This window comes from Rattus norvegicus, chromosome 6 (assembly GCF_021556685.1).
Source record: "Rattus norvegicus strain SHRSP/BbbUtx chromosome 6, alternate assembly SHRSP_T2T, whole genome shotgun sequence".
In the NCBI taxonomy this organism is placed as follows: Eukaryota; Metazoa; Chordata; class Mammalia; order Rodentia; family Muridae; genus Rattus; species Rattus norvegicus.
The window spans coordinates 128934295-128953824 of record NC_141539.1 but is presented as its reverse complement, the minus strand read 5'-3'; the positions used below and the strand labels follow the sequence as shown (position 1 = coordinate 128953824).

At 49.3% G+C, this 19530-nt stretch overlaps 1 protein-coding gene across 3 annotated transcripts; it reads left to right on the top strand.

Moving 5' to 3' along the window:
• The first annotated feature begins 1555 nt into the window (after window positions 1–1555).
• Window positions 1556–18930, top strand: Serpina1 (serpin family A member 1). 3 transcript variants are annotated; one of them, XM_087552267.1, is made up of 6 exons: window positions 1556–1769; window positions 6155–7021; window positions 14522–15153; window positions 16529–16799; window positions 17676–17823; window positions 18652–18930. In XM_087552267.1, exons 3-6 carry the CDS (start codon window positions 14526–14528, stop codon window positions 18838–18840), a joined length of 1236 nt encoding a protein of 411 aa, XP_087408393.1. In that variant the 5' UTR covers window positions 1556–1769; window positions 6155–7021; window positions 14522–14525; the 3' UTR covers window positions 18841–18930.
• Window positions 18931–19530: the final 600 nt, after the last annotated feature.

The following is a 19530-nucleotide window of genomic DNA, read 5'->3' as shown; positions in this document are numbered from 1 at the left end:
GTGTGTGTGTGTGTGTGTGTGTGTGTGTGTGTGGACACACACGTGTGTGCATTTACATTGTGTTATGAATTTCTCTGGGTTTTTTCCTCACTTTTTGGTGGTTGATGCTTGAGACAGGGTCTCAGTATATAGTCCAGGCTGTCCAAGAATTCAGTATATAGTTCAAGCTGGCTTCAGTCTTGTGGTGACCCTCCTCTCTTTGTCTCCTAGGTGTTGGAATGGCAGGCATGTGTTACCACACCCATCCTGTTCTTTCTTGTGTTCCACATTCAAAGCAAAAGCCCAGGAGCTATAAGAGAAGTTGAAAGAGAGGCACACTATAGGTATCCCTCCACCTTACAGCAGTCACTCCCAAGTACCCCAGTCACTCCCAGTCACTCATTCTTAAGGACCAACCTTAAAACCTAACTACAATCTTATGTGTATATAAATACAACAGAACCACAAGGAGTTAACCGACTTATCCACAGTGAACTGAGTTCTGACATTTCTTTGGGGCCAGTTATATGCCTCCCCCAACCCCCGCAGTGTGTGTGTGTGTGTGTGTGTGTGTGTGTGTGTGTGTGTGTGTGTGTTTTCTGTTTTGTTCGGAGGAGCAGCTGTGTAGTTGTCTGAAGATGTAAAAATCTGTTGAAGAGTAGATGCAGTATTTACGGCCTTCTGAGTTTTAGGAATGCCTCAGCAAAAAATGCAGCACTCAGATATAAGAGCGGGAGAGAGAGCATGGCGCAAGCCAGCATGCAGCACTTGAGGTGCAGGGATGAAGGAGGCCCAGAGAGGTTCGCTGGTCATCCTAAAAGGCCTCCCCAACAATGCTGGTCTGACAAACTCCTCTTACAGAGCCCTTTGGGAAAGAAGAGCTTTTGCATACAAATTGGCTAAGAGGATTTAGCCAATGATGTCAGCCAGGAGTCAGTCATGGGATGGCTGATTTGCTGGGAATATGCTAGTCAGCACAGGGGCCAGGAGGTCAAGATGAAAGGCAGGCTGGGTGGAGTCCTAGGCAGAGAGGGACACCCAATCAATGATGCAATCACAATCCCCTTCCTGCAGTGGCTTCGATCCTCACAGCTCAGCCTTTCCTGTGCTCCCTACCAAGGCCTGTTCCCTTTCAGAGAAGAGGCCACATAAGGAAGCAGATTTGGCCATCTTGTCTGCCACCTCCTTCACTCCTGGCTTCCCTCCCAGCTCAAAGGACAAGGCATATAAGATTTTGTTGAATGATTAAAGCCTTTAGTGAAATGAGTTCTTGCTCTCCCTCCCCTGCTATTGTAGAGTAACCAAGAGTGTGCCCCAGACAAACATCTAACATCCCAAATGTTCTCATTCTAGCAGAAGAGGTGCCAATCTTAACCACCGAATAAGAGAAAAACTATATTTCTTCCCTCTAACTCATTCCCTCAGTTATGCAGAGAGCCTATTCTTTGCTTAGCACAAAACCAAGGCCTCGTGATACCCTAAATCAGCTTACAGTCGAGAGCCAAGTGACTCACGTCACCACTTTTCAGGCATGTATCAGGTTACACTTTTTTTTTTCCTGTTCCGTACCAGCCTTGTGATGACCTAAGGCTAGGTGCTGGACTCCAGTAAACCTTCCCTGCCTCATCTTCAAGGTAGAAATCAGAAAAGAATGGACCTGTGAGGGCCAGCATCCAGGCGGTACTCAGAAGGGCACGTGTCCTGTGCCACGTGCTCTACAGTTGTCAGTCACCGTGATGATAGCAGATATGGACAGAGGCTATGGACGCAGACAAGATGGAGAAAAAGAGGTAGGTGGGCATGTACTATCAGCTGTCTCCCCATTTGTCCTGAAAGGTGTACCATAAGAAAACCAAAATGGCAGCAGAATGGTCAGCCAGCCAGCCCGTCACAGCATGTTCTGGAGGTCAGAACAGGCAGAGCTGTGAGAACAGAGACATAGTGGTGGGGGTGGATTGCATCATTCCCTTCACTTACCCACCCCCACCAGGTTCTGCCCTGCTGCAGAATGGCAAAGCATCTTACCCAGAACTGACTCTACCAGAAGGTCAATTTTCTTAAACTATACTTGCTAAGGTTTGAGAAATACTAGTTTGGCCAGTAAGCCTCTACACCCGGACGCTCGAGCCAAATGCACCTGCGCTATTTACTTATGACAGCTCAGCTTGCCCGACTTCCTGCTTTCCCTTGAGAACTCTCTTTTCTCTTAGAAAGGCGTCTTTGATTCTTGACAAGCAGCAACCCAGCTTCTACACACAGTCTGTGACCTCTGACAAGTTCCCCCATCCAGCGCCCCTGTGACAACGTCTGTGCCTCGTTTTGAGTGCATTTCTGATTTTTGTTTCTCAGGAGGTAGGAACATTGTCCTCCGCCTGGGACCTTTCAGGACGAGGCCTGGCAGACAGGGCCCCATAAGTGGTGATCATGATTCAATAAGTGATACCTCATCTTGGAGTCCATCTGAGGATCTGTGTGGTAAAATGACAGCAGGGAGGGACCTGGTGAAATGGAACAAACAGAAATGTTCAAGGTCAACACCAGCAAGTCAATAAGTTCAATCAATGGAACTTTTTCAAGCCAAGGTCTGAGTTGGGCAAGTTCTAAGAATCGAGGCCTATGTTGTTTGAGCCACCCCCGCAAAGCCGGTGTTGGTGCACAACAAGCCCCAGACACCCAGTGGCTGTCCCTTGGCCTCTCTAGAGCAAGTCCTGCATGCCCTGTCCTACAAGAGGTTCACCTTATCTCCACAGGGGTATCATCAAACCATCCATCTCTGGAGAAAATGAACATAGGGCTTGAGCTGGTGTCATAGCCGTAGTACACAGCATCCAGAATGTAAGTTGTGTTCAAAAACAAGACAGACAGCCCTGAACACCCGAGTGCGCGCACGCGCACACACACACACACAAACACACACACACACACACACCCCACCTAAAGATTTCCTGTTGGGCAAAATGACAAATCAACCACCAAGAAGGAAGCTGTAATAGGTTTAGTCCCTTTAAAACTGTAAACTCAGATTGGGAAAGGATATTTACCAATCCTACATCTGATAGAGGGCTAACATCCAAAATATACAAAGAACTCAAGAAGTTAGACTCCAGAGAGACAAATAACCCTATCAAAAATGGGGTACAGAGCTAAACAAAACATTCTCAGCTGAGGATTATCGAATGGCCCAAAAAGCACCTAAAGAAATGTCCAACTTTCTTAGTCACCAGGGAAATGCAAATCAAAACAACCCTGATATCCCACCTCACAGCAGTCAGAATGGCTAAGATCAAAAACTCAGGTGACAGAAGAGGCTGGCGAGGATGTGGAGAAAGAGGAACACTCCTCCATTGTTGGTGGGATTGCAGACTGGTACAACCATTCTGGAAATCAGTCTGGAGGTTCCTCAGAAAATTGGACACTCCACTACCTGAGGACCCAGCTATACCTCTCTTGGGCATATACCCAAAAGATGCTCCAACATACAACAAAGACACATGCTCCACTATGTTCATAGCAGCCTTATTTATAATAGCCAGAAGCTGGAAAGAGCTCAGATGCCCTTCAACAGAGGAATGGATTCAAAAAATGTGGTACATCTACACAATGTAGATACTACTCAGCTATTAAAAACAATGATTTCATGAAATTCATAAGCAAATGGAATGAACTAGAAAATATCATCCTGAGTAAGGTAACCCAATCACAGAAAAACACACTTCGTATGATAAGTGGATATTATCCAAAAAGCTCGAATTACCCAAGATACAATCCACAGACCACAGGAAGCTCAAGAAGAAGGATGACAAAAATGCGTATACTCCCACTCCTTCTTAAAGGGGGAAAAATATCCATAGGAGGGGATATGGAAGCAGTGATTCAAGGAACGGCCATTCAGAGCCTGCCCCACACGTGGCCCATATATATACAGTCACCAAAACTAGATAAGATAGATGAATCTAAAAAATGCATGTGGAAAGGGACTGGATATAGATCTCTCCTGAGAGACACATCCAGAGCATGTCCAATACAGAGGTCAATGCTAGCAGCAAACCACCAAACTGAGAACAGGACCCCCTTGAGGGGATTTAGAGGAAGGATTGAAAGAGTTGATGGAGCTTGCAACCCCATAAAAACAACAATGCCAACCAACCAGAGCTTCCAGGGACTAAACCACTACTGAAAGACTGTGCATGGACTGACCCAGGGCTCCAACTGCATATGTAGCAGAGAATAGCCTTTTTGGGGCACCAGTGGAAGGGGTAGCCCTTGGTCCTGCCAAGGCTGGACCCCCGTGCAGGGGAATATGGGGGGCAGTACAGGGGATGTATGGGGGGAATACCCGTATGAAGGAGGGGGAGGGGAGGGAATGGGGGCTTGTGGACAGGAAACAGGGAAGGGGAATAACATTTGAAATGTAAATAAGAAATATATCTAATAAAAAAATTAAAGAAAAACTGTAAACTCTACCATGATCCACATAAAAACGTATATTTTTTAGGCAAGTGGGTATTTTGCCTGTGTGTTTTGAACTGCTTGTATGCCTGCTTCCTTCAGAGGCCAAAAGAGGGTATGAGATCCTCTGGAGTTACAGACAGTTGTGAGCTGACACCTGGGTGCTGGGAATTGGGCTCCAGCCCTCTGGAACATCCAGTACTCTTAACAGCTGAGCCTTCTCTTCAGTCCTTGGTCCAGAACTTCAGGTGAACAGAGTTGAGGCAAGGGAAAGGATTGCTATAAAAACCAACCAACACACAACGTCACAAGCGTCGCCAATTTAAAGAGGAAGTGACACTCCCAGCGTCTCATCCTCTACTCCTGGGATCAATGGCACGATTATTTACGGTGCAGAGACTAACCTTTCTTTTGCTACTTGAGGAAAATGGGAAATAAAAACAGGAAGCTGTGAGTGGCCTACAGATAGTTCCAGAAAAAAAAAAAAGTAAAAATGCTTTCTTAGGAAGCTACCACATGTGACAAAACCGAGACAGGGAATCGAGGGATTAAGAAGTTGGAAGAGACCAAGTGCAGGTAGAGCCTGGGCTGACTCCCGTTCCCCATCAGAAGATAAACCCGGACCACCCAGTTTGCTAAGTCAGGTACAGCGCACACTCTGCCAATAGAGTGGCCTCTGTGTGAAACGCCGGCTAACACTGCCCCGTTCAAGTGTCAAGACAACTAGAAGGAAAGCTTCACCTCCACTGAGGCTCAGAGATGTGAGAAGCCCTCCACACGACCATGTCTACCTGGCTTTAGTCATTCAAATGCTCTGCCCATCACACGTCGTTAGAAACTGGGTAAGCACACTGAGCCCTGAGCCTTCTGGGAGGGAAGTGAGCACCCTCTGCTCCCTTGGGCCTGGCTCCAAGACCTTCTGGGTAATTTGGAGCTTGAATGTAAGTTGAGCCTGGGAAAGGGGGCTGCCCTCCTAGCTAGGGGCCACACTCAGGAGGTGTTCTGCTAAGACCCCGCCTACCCTGCAACCTGCTCAAAGGCCAAAGTGACATTCTTAGCTGTGCTTCACGGAGGAGGAAACCGAGTCATAAGGAACATAAGTGGATTCGTCTGTCAAAAAGGATGGTAGAGGCAAGGCCAGAGCCCAGTGCTCTGTAGCAGACTAGTGGGGGGAGAGTGTCAGTGTGTGTGTCTTTGTCTCTGTGTGTCTCTGTGGACATGTGTGTATTTGTCTCTCTCTGTAAGTATGTGTGAGAGTGGGGGTGGGGAGATATGGAGGGAGAGAAGCCATGCTCCTGTCAGAATGCTACTCCCAAGTCTGCCAGCACTTTCCTTTACATCTTTGACACAACTCACCTGCCTTCCCCAGCCCAACCCTCCCCTCCTCTCTCTGCTGCAGATAAGCTCATTGCTCAGCCATTGTCAGCCTTACATACTCACACCCCACACATCTAGGCAGAACCATGTGTAGGGTGGGTTTCCCTAGCATCATCGTGAGAGCCTTTTACCCCCAAATCAGCCTCGATGTAGCCATAGACAGTTCTAAAACTAACCAGTGAACAAGACTTTCTGTAGCTTGGGTCTTCCCACCCCAGGCATTTACTCTCCTTTCTATATTGGTCCTGGGGCACTGGGTCTAGGGTTTCTGACCAAAATCGGTAGGTTCTCCACCTGAAGCCCCAACTTCAAAGACTTCCATTCGTAGCCTTCTTCATTTCTTTTTCAGATGGCCTGGACCACCGCCTGTTCTTCTCGATGCACTTAGGATGTGACCATACACCCACACTGTGCAGCACATGCACACACGCACACACACACACACACACACACGCACGCACGCACGCACGCACGCACGCACGCACGCACGCTCACAGACAGCACAGAATGTGCATACACACTTACATGAACATACACACAGCATGGACACATGCACACACAAGCATATGTCCACATACACACAGCACAAACACGTGCACACATGCATACCTGCACACACGTGCACACACGTGCACACACGTGCACACACACATGCACGCGCATGCATGCTCACATACAGCATGGACATGTGTACACACACACACATGCACACCCCTGCTGCAAGCTGGGGGGCTTGGCTGGGGACAGAAGAGTGGCGCAGCCCTCTTGCTGCTGCAGTCCCAGGAAACCTAGAGAAATACAGGCCTGGCCTCCTATGTCAGGGGAGTGAAATCCTTAAGCTGGGGCCTCGGTTCCTCTTATAGAGGGGACCAGTTCTTTTACAAGCCAGTGTGGATGAGCCCATGCTGGGTCATGCTGCATGGACACAGCCAGTGCAGTAGGTGGCACCCAGTATTGCTTGGGCCAGGAAGGGCTAGTCTAATGTGCTCCTGGCACAGGGCGAGGCTCCTTCCTGCCCCAGCTCTTGCCCTTCCCAGATCCAGTGCTGCCACCCAAGGCTGCTCTTCTCCCTGGCAGACAGACACTGGAAACACTTAGCGCACTGGCTCCCTGACACCCTTGGGAGCCAAGAACCTGATCCTGAGGAAGAGTGGGAAACAGCAGTCACCAGAGGTGCAGGAGGCGTGGCTGCCCCGAGTCCAGTCAGGATTCTCAGGTAGAGTGCTGGGACATCCCACTTGCCTGCAGGCTGCTGCCTGCCTGAGGGGGAAGTGTTTGGGGGTACAGTAGAGACCTGCACCTGGTGTAGTCCACCAAGGGCACAGCTGTGAGGGGCAGCTGGGTCACAAGAATGGCCTTCGTACAGATGGGGAAAACAGGCTTAGAGACAGGAAGACATGCTCTGGGTGTGCAGACGGCATTGCACCACAACCACAGTCTGGTTCTCCAAACTCTGGAGATAGATATCCCCATGCACAAGGGTCCAGAAGAAAGGCAGGTGCTGGGGAAAGGGAACAAGGGATGTGGGAGAGAGAGCAGAGCTGTTTTCTGTGAGGGAGGTATACCTCCACTGGTTCCCCAGATATACAGGGGATATTGAATGACATAATGCCTGGAGGGGAAACCCATAGAATGCAACCCACCCTATACCTCCACTCCCACCCAGTGACACCAAGGAGACCCACTGACAAGGACATCATCCCAAATAGCTGTCTGGATACCTTGAGCACTGGGCTCCAAGTTTCCCTTGAACTACTCTATATAGTTCTTGTAGCAGCTTTGTGCTGTCGTAGTTCCCATCTTAGAGATGGGTAAACTGAGGCACAGGAGGTGAAAAGATTTGTCTGATGGGTTGAGGTCTGAACTCAGGCACTGTAGAATCCTGTGGAACATCCATTTGGCTGAGTCCTAAGGTGGATCACAGGGGAGTTAGTGACTGGCAGAAGGTAGACACCTGACCCTCATTTATCTACCTAAATCCTGCTGTACCTGGCCAAGAGCCAGGCGAGCTGGGGCCATGGGGGTAAGGGGGCAGCAGAAGGGTGGTGAACTCACCACCCTTGCCCATCACAGGGCTGATGGGATGTGATCAAAATTTTGGAAAGGATCAGAATACAGAGCCCATGGGCCTCAACCCCAACCTCCTCCAAACCAGACAGGCCTTCAAGAGCTACGACCATCCTCTCCTTGGCCCAGAGCAGAGAGACTGCTCCTTCATAGTCTCCCCATCCCTAAGGAAAGTCCTGTCCTAGCTCCTTGGAAATAGGCACGGTTCCAAGTAGGGGAAGGTAGGGGATGGGAAGGCTGGAAAGGACTTCTTAGACTGAGACAAGGGGCTTACTATATGCACTCTTTCCTCAAGCTTCATATATCCTTGGTAGCCATGCTGGCATCCAGTCTGCCATTCTGGAAATGTCTATGATTCAGAGAAGTAAATTAACCTGTCTAGGGGCAGCACAGCTCTTCCTTACAGAGCCATTCTCTGCCCCCTAGACTGTCCCCTGGGCACTGTGCTCCACCCTGTCAAGAAAGTTCTGTCAGTCTCATTTTCCTGCAAAGGAACCAAGGAATTCATATCTACACTTGGAAGGAGCAATCTCTCTGCTCTGGGCCCGTTTCTCCATTTGTCAGGTGGGCACATAACCTACTTTGAGCCCCTGGCGGAGGCAGTGAATTTCCAGCCCCATGCATCTGGAAGCAGAAGGTTCAGTAAATATTGATTTTACTTGCATGGGAGCAACCCAAGCATTCCCCCAGGAGAGTGCAGGACCAGTCACGGGGTGCCTTCCCGGAGTCTGTGTGACTAAGGATACCAGATGCACCTTGGACACTGGAGGCTGTGTTTATGAGGGATGGATGTTCTACCTGCTTTGCTTAGGACTCCTTTGATTTAGGAAAAGAGAGAGCAGAGCTCTGTCCTGAACAGTGTGGGCGGTACCTCAGTGCACAATCGATGGACTTAGCCCCTCTCTGTTTGCTCCACCGGTAACTGTGGTGACATTGGTTAATATTCACTAGCAAACTCCCCCAGATCCCCCTTGACACCCACTCTTTAAATACAGACTAGAACAGGGCTCTTTCTCCTCAGCCTTGGTCACCACCCCAGCTCTGGGACAACAAGTTGTGAGTATATTTTTCCCTTGGGAAATATTGGAGGGGTCCCTGAGTCCCTGCACCTCCCAAGCAGGCAGCAGATCTGGGACCAGGGCAATACAAGGAAGATAAAGTTAATCGCACCCCAGGAACCTGGGCCTCCCGTTGCCATGGGAGCATCAGTCCCTGGAGTCCCCCTTGAACCATGCTGCTCAGTAGATAGCTAGTATCTTCCGGTGAGAGGAGACAAAAATGTGGAGGGGCCAAGGTGCAGCCACAGCCTTTCCATGTATACAGTGCCTGCCCTTCTCTATCCTTTCCTGTGTGGCCTTTTCAAGCCCCTCCCCATTGCATTGTGGATAAGCAAGGTAAGACTAGAAGGACAGTGGGATCTGTGGCTCTCAAGGTGGCCTCTCCAGCCTATATATGCTCAAGATGCATATACTGGGGCCTCAGCCTGTGGGTCAGGGTGGCTGTCCCAAGCATAGTAGCCTTTGAGATCTCCATGTGTGTATGTGTGCGTGTATGCATGTGTGTTGTATGTGTGTGTGACACTGCTTTGGTGGCTCGAGCCAACTTCCTGAGTGAGCATGCTAAGGTGTCCCATATCTAAGCAAAGCACTCACATAACTCATTTCAGCTCCATAGCACCCCCTCATGGAGGAGGCTACTGTGTTATCCCCATTTTACAGATAAGGAAATAGGGAACTGAGAGGGTAATAGCCTACCATTCAAACTGAGGCAGCTGCTTCAGACTCCAGGCTCCTGACCTCACTGACTAAGACATCTTCCCCTCTGGTCTGTAGCCTTGAATCGCTGCTAACCTCTCTGCTCTATTAGGCAGAAGAGCTTCCCCCTCCCCCAGACAGCCTTGCTCTATAAAGAGTTGGAGGGATTTGGTTTATCATCATGATGTTTTGTAATGTAAGCAAGAGTGAGGTGGCCAGATTCCCAGGGTACCGCTGAAAAAGCCAGAGTAGGCTAATAAAGGGGTGTTTCTGGGAGCTCTGCACACACCTTTGAACACTGGTTCTCTGAACCAATCACTTAATCTTCCTCAGGTAACTGATGTTCTAAAAGTAAGTGGTATAAAGTCACACAGAGAGAAGCAATCGGGCCTTGAACCTGTCATTTTAGCACCAATGACTTTGTCATTTAGCCAAGCAGTCCTCTGACATCTGTTTCAAGTCTTCTCGATTCAGTTTTGCACATAGGAAAGGGCTCAAACCTAGGACTAAACAGTGTGGAATTGAACACCAGCTCTCTTCCCAGTTGGTTCTGTGGGGTTGAGAATGTGGCTTAGCCTGTCTGGACCTCAGTTTTTCTCCACATAAAATGGAACTGATGTTAAGGGAAAGTTAGATGAGTTGGGTATAAAACACCTTTTGTGAGCATGTCCAAAAGGACTGCAGTTAATACTTCTGTTTGCATAGTGTATGTCTGCTAACAGGTGGTGCATGTGGGGGTGATGGGACCTGCACCTGACCCAGGGCTGGCATTGCCTAGTGGGAGTCCTTCTGTCTGTGCTATTTAATCGTGACTTTGTTCCTGCCTCACCCATTCTTTAGAAGACTCCTCTGTGCAAACAGGAGGCTTAGAGAGATGAGGTCATTTGCCCCAGGTCACTGGCAGTAAGTGGCAGAGCTGGGCTCCCACAGACTGTGGCCTGCTACAGTTGATTCTCTAGGTCTGCTTGGGTTACTCTAGGTGGACTGCTCATTTTATGCTCCTAGCTGGAATGGTACAGAATGAAGCAAGGGGAGGCATCGCCTCTCTCTTGCCTCCCAGAGGCCACACCCATCAGCCTCTGAAGTCAGAATGACATCATGTGTGGTATTCAGCTTTTAGGCTTCTGTCCCTACACTACAAGTTCTTAAGCTTCTTCTTCCTCTCCTGTTATCTGTCTTCCCTGGCTCAGGGACCCGGAGGTCATAGGGGGTCAGCAGGGAGAAAGCAGTGCTCAGGACCCTGAGGTTTGAAGGAACAGGATGGAATGCAAAAATATATCTGACTGAACACTTGAGGCCAGAGTCACTGCCTGTGACAGTTCACATCCATTACGGAAGTGACCAGATTAAGAAATGCCTAAGGCAGTAGCCAAACACTAAAGACCTTTTCCAAACTAGATTACCTGAGATTGTAAACCTGCCCCAAACGTGGGTGCTCCATCCCATGGGTGAGAGTCCCAGACAAGATGAAACAGAGACAGAGAGCTGAGCTCTGGCCTTCCCTACCCTGGTTCCTCACCCTCTGAGGTGAGAGCCAGCAGCCACTTTGAGCTGCTGCCACCAACATGCCTTTCCACCATGAAGTACCATAATCCCCCTCAAACCACGACCAAAACAAACCTCTCCCCACTTAAGTTGTTTCTTTTCAACTATTTGGCCCAGTCCTGACATTCAAGTCTAAAACCCATGCATATTGTGTCAGTCGGGGATAGTGGGAGGGTGTCTCTCCAGGCTTCAGACCCTTCACCATCAAAGGAGGAAATCAGAAAGGTAGTAAGGAAAGGAAAAGATGTGAGAGAGTGTGATCACCCTTGCAGGGCCTCTCTCCTTCCACATGCTGGCCTTCCCTTCTTGAAGCTCAGCAGCTCCCAAACAGAATGTGCCATCTCACTCCCACTAAACAGAGGTCCTTGGAACTGAGTCCAATGTCTGGGATGAGGAAATAGTTCAATCAGTACAATGCTTACCACACAAGTATGAGGACCAGTGTTTGCTCTTTAGAATCCAAGTAACAAGCCATGTACGGACGCATGCTTTTACAATCAATCCCAGCCCTGGGGAGATGGACGCAGGCAGATCTCTGCCTTGCTGACCAGCTAGCCTAGCTGAATTGTCAGCCTCAGTGCCAATGAGACACTGTTTTATAAAAGAAGTTGGATGGCACCTAAGGAACAACACCTGAGGAAGACCTCTGGCCTCTACACGTATGTACATACGTGTGCCAGCACCTGCACAAACATGCACAGGGCATATCTTCCTCTTAGCTCTCCCCAGACGCACTCCATATAACCTAGGCTGCACAGCCTGGGCTGTGTTTCCCAAATGCTGTTGGGTGCCTAGTGAATAGTGACAGTCACATCAGGATTTGAATTGTCAGCCTCTGGCCTGAGGTCACTTGGTATGTTTTCTCGCCACCCTGTGAAGGCCCAGCCTCTTGATGGAGGTGGGGAATTTCCACAGGGCTCGCCAAAATCCAAACAAGAAGTAACAAAAACATCAGGAATGGAAATATACAGAACTAAACTCAGTGTCATCGCCAACTCTAACACACCAACTTGTTTGAGAAAACATCGACGTGTACTACGCAACCTGTGTTCAGCTCTCCAAATTATTTACACCAAAGGGCAGAAAGTGCAGCTAGAGACACATCTGTTCTTCATTGTGCTCTGGTGTTGGAAAGATACTTTTGGCAGGCCAAGGGCAGGCAAAATTCAATATTTCTCGTCTTCAACTTTCCCCCTTCGGGTTTTCAGATCCCAAACTTGAGGGTTCCGTTATAGTAAGATGATAATTCTAGCTATGGGTCTAGGGAGTGTGACTCTCTTGGTAGAGAGTTAACATAGCACACATGAAGCCAAGAGCTACATAAAGAGGTCATGGTGCTACACACCCGTCACCCCAGCACTCTAGCAGTAGAAGTAGAAGTAGAAGTCAGGTGTTCAAGGCCATCCTCAGCTAGGTAGTGAGTTTAAGGCTAGCCTGGGACCCATGAGATTATATCAAAAGAATAAAATAAAAAGGATGGTGTTGTCATTATTGAATTAATAGCTAACTATGTGGTATGGTGGCCTGAACAGTCATCATACATGCGGCCTCAACTATGAAGAGAGCATGAGCTTGTAGACTAGTAGCTTGCGGGCACGTTAGAGTAGAGAGACTTCCGTAGAGCTGGAGAGGCTGGGGCTGGGGGTGTGATCTTGACTTTGGATATCTCCAGGCAGAGTTTGCCCTCTCTGGTGCAATCCAAGCCTTGCCTCACGTCAGCCATATAACACATTGCCCTCCCCTGCTCCTCTTTCCAGCATTTGAGTTTGCATCATCTGCCACCCTTCCGTCCCCAAGACTGCCCTTTGAGAGCTTGTCCATGGAAGGTCTGATGCAGAGACTTAGTGCCCTGAGTTCTCCTGGTCTCACCTTGTAGGAAAGGCAAAACAAGGATCAAATGATTTCTCCTGGCTCACGCAGCCAGAGAGTGACAGAGCCTGGGTTAGAACTTGAGGCGGTCATGGATAGATCACTCCACCACACACATATCCCATGTTAGAGCAGAGGCATTAATTTCTGCTCTTCCAGCACTGAGATAGGAGTAGTGGCAAGGTGGCAGATAGGCTGCCAGAGATGAGGCCAGCCCAGTCTGGGTTTAGGGTTACAGAGCAGAGCACACACAGTCCCTCTTTCAGGGTAAGCCACTAGGAACTGAGGTTCCTTGTGGAGACTGAGTGTGGACAGCCCCTGCATTCCTCCTTCTCCTCCTTCTCCTCCTCCTTCTCTATGCATTTGTGGGGGGAGAATGGGTGCCTGTGTGCATGAGGAGGCCAGAGGAAGGCTCCAGATGCCCTGAAACTAGTTCCAGATGGTTGTAGCTTGCCACTGGAAGTCCTGGAATCAACTGCACATCCTCTTCTAGAGCACCAAGTGTTCCTACCTCCTAAGCCATCTCTGCAGCCCTCCTGGTTATTTCTTCACAACCTTAGGCTTCTCTGTGTACCCAGGCTACCGACATTCATCTCCTCTTCTGTAAGGATCACCACAACATCAATATGTTCTCCCTGGGGACCAGAGGTCCCCACGTGGATTCTTGAGAGTTCCCATCATTTTTTCCAGCTTCAAATGATTGTTAGTCTGGACCACAGTGTTCCTCTTGTAATTACTGACAAGGCCACTTCTTACCCTGTACCTTGGCTTCTTCCTTACAAAATGGGGCAGAGACCTGTGCCTCAAGATCATCTGAACACTGCTTTGGTGGAAATGGAACTGTTGAGAATACTGGTGAGGAATGGGACCACCTATAAGTGCAATATAGATCTGCTGTGTGGCCACTCACTAACTTCGAATGTATATCTCAACATCTCCCTTCCCAGCAAACTGAAGGGCAGTAATAGCTTCCCTGCAGGACCGTAGGAGGTCACACATGTAAGTACTAAGGACAGCATTGGGCAGATGGAGAGCATCCTATCTGATCTTACTTTGCTTTCACACATGCATGTGGAAACACACGTGCATGTGTGTATAGAGGCCTCAAGTTGATGTTGGGTGTTTTCCTCAACCACTGTCCACCTCATTGAACTTCTCACAAAGCTTCTCTGAGGTTCTGGCTAGCAAAGACAACCAGCTTTCCTCATGGATACTCCACCTCCACCCCTTGGGCTGGGATTGCAAATAGCTACTATGTCTGTATTACAGCTAAACTCCTATCCTCACACTTCCTAACAAGTGCTTTATCCACAAAACTGTCTCCATTTTTTGATACCTTTTTTCCCCTCAAAGATAGCAGTTCAGAACAGTGCTGGGCATGGGGCCTGTTCCCAGAGCATGGTTACTTCTATATTGTGTCAAATAGTAGGAGATGGGAGTTGCCACAGCCCTGACCTTGCATCTCTTTCTGTGTCTTGCAGGAAAATGGCACCCTCCATCTCACGGGGGCTCCTGCTTCTGGCAGGCCTGTGTTGCCTGGCCCCGAGCTTCCTGGCTGAGGATGCCCAGGAAACCGATACCTCCCAGCAGGACCAGAGTCCAACCTACCGTAAGATTTCTTCAAACCTGGCAGACTTTGCCTTCAGCCTATACCGGGAGCTGGTCCATCAATCCAATACATCCAACATCTTCTTCTCCCCTATGAGCATCACCACAGCCTTCGCCATGCTCTCCCTGGGGAGCAAGGGTGACACTCGCAAACAGATTCTAGAGGGCCTGGAGTTCAACCTCACACAGATACCTGAGGCTGACATCCACAAGGCCTTCCATCACCTCCTCCAAACTCTCAACAGGCCAGACAGTGAGCTGCAGCTGAACACAGGCAATGGCCTCTTTGTCAACAAGAATCTGAAGCTGGTGGAGAAGTTTCTGGAAGAGGTCAAGAACAATTACCACTCAGAAGCCTTCTCTGTCAACTTTGCCGACTCAGAAGAGGCTAAGAAAGTAATTAATGATTATGTAGAGAAGGGAACCCAAGGAAAGATAGTTGATTTGATGAAACAGCTGGACGAAGACACGGTTTTTGCCCTGGTGAATTACATTTTCTTTAAAGGTAAGATGGGATAGCCAGCTTGAGCTGGTGTCCATGGAGACACCCATACATAGTCTCAGGGACCAGTTTCTGAGCTCTCATTCCAGGCCGTGGAACTGTCCTATCACGTTCCCTACTCTCTGATGGGTAAACTCTGGCATCTTTCAAATCACCAATTAAGTTTAGAGATTGGCTTCAATCAAATCCCCTGACTTGTTTGAAGGATTGATCAGAGCCGTTTTTGTCCTAGTGCTCCCCTACAAAGGAGAGTCATAGAACTTGCAAACCTTCCCCAGCTTCAGAACCAACCATCCTGGTTGTGATGGTCTGAAGAGAGTACTGTTGCAGGGAGCGTACTCGATCGACCCTTCTGTTGCATACCATTATGAGCTCTGGAAACATGGGCTTAAATCTGGCCACTACTGTCTATTAGTCTTGATACTGGACAAGACATTTTACCTGCTTGGGTGTGGCTGTCCATATTACATAGAACAAAGCTAGCTGACTGCTGTGTGGGCATGAAAGAATTAGTGAGGTTACCCAGTGTGCAGGACATAAGCACCCGATCAACTATCATCCCAAGCATGGCCTCTAGCCTGGCAGTACTTAGGTTAAGACTCCCCAGAGAAATCACCTGAGTAAGGTCTTGGAGTCAAAACCAGGAGCTGCTCTGGCCTTCATGACTCCCTGACTCCCAGCAGAGTTCTGTGGAGCAGAATATCAAGCTAGCATGGATCAAGTCCCAGCACTTCTCTGACAAGGGCAGGTGTCAATTCCTCCCCAACCCCTTTACCTCTTCCTATCCAAAAGGAAGGTGGGATTAGGGTTCCTGATGATCTTCTCTTGCTGACAGCCTTGAATCTAGGTCCCTGAGACCCGTGTCCACTCTAATGACCTTGGTGACAGGTCCCTGAGAGCCTCTCCCACTCTAGCGGCCTTGTTGATGTGTCTCTGAGACTCTAACCCATTCTGATGGGTTCTTAGTGGTGGTTCCCTGAGGAGTCCCCCTGCCCACTCCAGTAATCTTGATGATGGTGGTTTTATATAGCAGATAGGTGTCTGCACTGAACCCTTAGGTGTAGAAAGGGACTTAAGGTGCTTCCTGATAAGAAGTTAGCAAATAGAACTGTCAAGCGTTCCATTAATAACCCCAACTCACCTTTTTCTAAGTATGTAACAACTATGGAAGATATTTTCTAGGCACAAGGGGGATGAGTAGTTCTCAGCTTCTGTAATCTGCAGTCTGAGTCCTCCCATAGTCCTGAGTTACCCTCACCAAGGTTCTTGGGCAGCCTAGAAGGCTAGTAGTGACCCCCCTCCCATGCACATGAAAAGCCAAGGGCCTGTGGCTCCACCTCACTGGTTAAGGTTTCCTCTCACCCCTCCCCCTGTGCAGGCAAGTGGAAGAGGCCATTCAATCCTGAGCACACTAGGGATGCTGACTTTCACGTAGACAAGTCCACCACAGTGAAGGTGCCCATGATGAACCGCCTGGGCATGTTTGACATGCACTATTGCAGCACACTGTCCAGCTGGGTGCTGATGATGGATTACCTGGGCAACGCCACTGCCATCTTCCTCCTGCCCGATGATGGCAAGATGCAGCATCTGGAGCAAACTCTCACCAAGGATCTCATTTCCCGGTTCCTGCTAAACAGGCAAACAAGGTGACTCCCCAGACAGAGACCTTCTCTGACTGTCCCAAAGAACAGAAAGTGCTTGCAGGGGGGGTGGACTCTAACCCGAGGTCACAGTGAAGCGTGTAGACTAGAAATAGAGATCTCTGGGCAAGCTTGCAGGGCAAGGTTCTATTCCTGTCAGTCCTCAGTGGGGCTGATAGGTCTTCAGGACGCAGTGGTCCTAGAGCATACTCAATAGGTCAGAGGACCTGTGCACTCTGAGTCCAGGCTCTGCTGCCTGTGAGAAACCTCAAGCTACAAGGAAGTCCTGGCAAGGATGATGTGGGAAGAAGCTGTGTCCCTGCTTCCCAGCCAGACCTCCGCTTAGGTCCAATGCCCATAAAAATGCAGAGAAGCAGATAAGGCTCAAACCAAAATGGGTAACAGATTCCGAGGGCCAGTAAGACCCTATTGGGCCCTTCTCACTGCCTGTGGAAACTGGGAGCTTAGCCTTCAGTCCTGTGAGGATGAGGGGAATGTCACTCAGCTGCATTGACCCTATCCCCCCTGAGAATCAGATCCAAGGGGTAACCCTTGCTTGAGAGGAGGGACTGACCAAACACATGAGGGGATAGTGAAGCATGGTCCTGTGTATACACTCTGAATCTGCCGGAAGGACTTCTGGGGGGTGGGGCATTTCAGGGGCTTCCAGGAGCTTGAACTTTGAAATCTCATAGATTTCAACTCCTCTTCGGCTAGAAGAGGACCATGTAGAGGGGAAGCACATGAAGATGCTTTCCTGTCCTGCTGGGGGTAGTAGCATGTCCCACGTGAGACCCAGCCAGAAACAATTCCACAACTAGGTGGATCTCAGCAGAACCCAGAAGTTCCATGAAACTCCTGTAACTCTTACCTCCCCACCAGGTCAGCCATTCTCTACTTCCCCAAACTGTCCATCTCTGGAACCTATAACTTGAAGACACTCCTGAGCTCACTGGGCATCACCCGGGTCTTCAACAATGATGCTGATCTCTCTGGAATCACAGAGGATGCCCCCCTGAAGCTTAGCCAGGTGATGTTACCTAGCCATGGTGATGTCCTGATGCCCTGGGTGTCTGTAGAGCAGCACAGGGTGTGTAGGTAGCTCAGTGCAAGGCTGGGGGAAGAGGAAAGGGATGTAGGCAGAGTCTAAGCTGAGGTTTTTCTAAGGACTGCCAGGATTCACTTGGACAGGGTGTAGTCAAATATTAGCTGGGAGGGTCTTCTTATGCAGATAGAATTATGGGCCCTTCCTTGAAGTGCTGCCCAATCCTTGGTTTCATCATCATCTGGAGAATTTAATTATTGTACTTAGTTTATATATGTTATATATATTCTGAGGCCTGGTGACCTAAGAGAGTGCTCTTGAATATCCATCCCTGATATTTAGAACTATCAGTGAAATAACCATTTGAGATTATGAGTTCAACCAAACAGGCCACTGGTTCAGAGAAATTAAAGGCCGTTCAGAATGGGCAGAATGGTCTTAAAAGTCTGGACATCAAAGGTCATCTTCAAAGCCCTTGTCACAATGTGCTCACAGCTACACACCGGACAGGGACTCTCATGTAGAGGACATGAAGTTCCTCTCCGTGAAGCTACAGCTTGCATCTGAGGCCATGAGAGATGGAATCGGGAAGGGAGAACGGAAGGGAGTGGGACCAAGGCAGGCAAAGAGAGGGAGAGGAGGAGAGGCCTTAGGTGATCACCATGAGAGGGGGTTGGGGGACGAGCAGGAAGAGGTGGAGGGAGACACATGCCCTAGTGAAGTCCTCCCTAGGTGAGTCCCATGTGAGATCTAGCTCCAGCCAGGAATGGCAATCACCCTACCTTCAACTGGCCTCTGCTTCTCTCTCCACAGGCTGTGCATAAGGCTGTGCTGACCTTAGATGAGAGGGGAACAGAGGCTGCAGGAGCCACTGTGGTGGAGGCCGTCCCCATGTCTCTGCCCCCTCAAGTGAAGTTCGACCACCCTTTCATTTTCATGATAGTTGAATCAGAAACTCAGAGCCCCCTCTTTGTGGGAAAAGTGATAGATCCCACACGTTAATCACTGTCCTCAGAAGTCACATCCCTTCTGGATCGGGTCCCCTTCCTAATAATATTAAACTCAGGCTGGCCTGGCCTGATGCTTCTGCAAGTCCTCGACTCTGTGGGGTTTGTGTGCGTGCGTGCGTGTGTGTGTGTGTGTGTGTGTGTGTGTGTGTGTGTGTGTGTGTGTGTGTGTGTGTAGCTCTGAGTTTGTTGTGGGCTTGAGATCACAGTCTGTCTTGATCTTCCATCCATACAAATAGGTTGTGGGCAGAGGACTGTGGCTGAGACCATAGACTGGTCCTGAAACCATGTGCTTTAAAAAACATCTGTCACCTCTGGAAAATGGAGGGGACCATGTGGCTCATGCTCAAAGACCCAGGGTCCAGCAAGTGCCTATGTTCTCTAGTGACTTCTCCTCCTCTGTCTTCTGCCCCATGCCCAGTGAGGCCACAGCACATGGTGACCCTCACGGGCTCCCAGAGCTGACAGTTCAGGAGCCAGCTGTTAACTTCGCTTTCCCCATATTCCATCAAGGCAGGGCCACATCCTCTCCCATTCCAACTTTTCACTTCACCATAGCTGGTCCCTCCATCTTACCTACAGTTTCTTGAGGACAGCTAGGGGAGATTATTGGTGAAGACTGCTGCGTGACTTTTCCCAGGGAGGAGTGAACAAAACATTCACTCGTTCCAGGCAGGGTACCAAT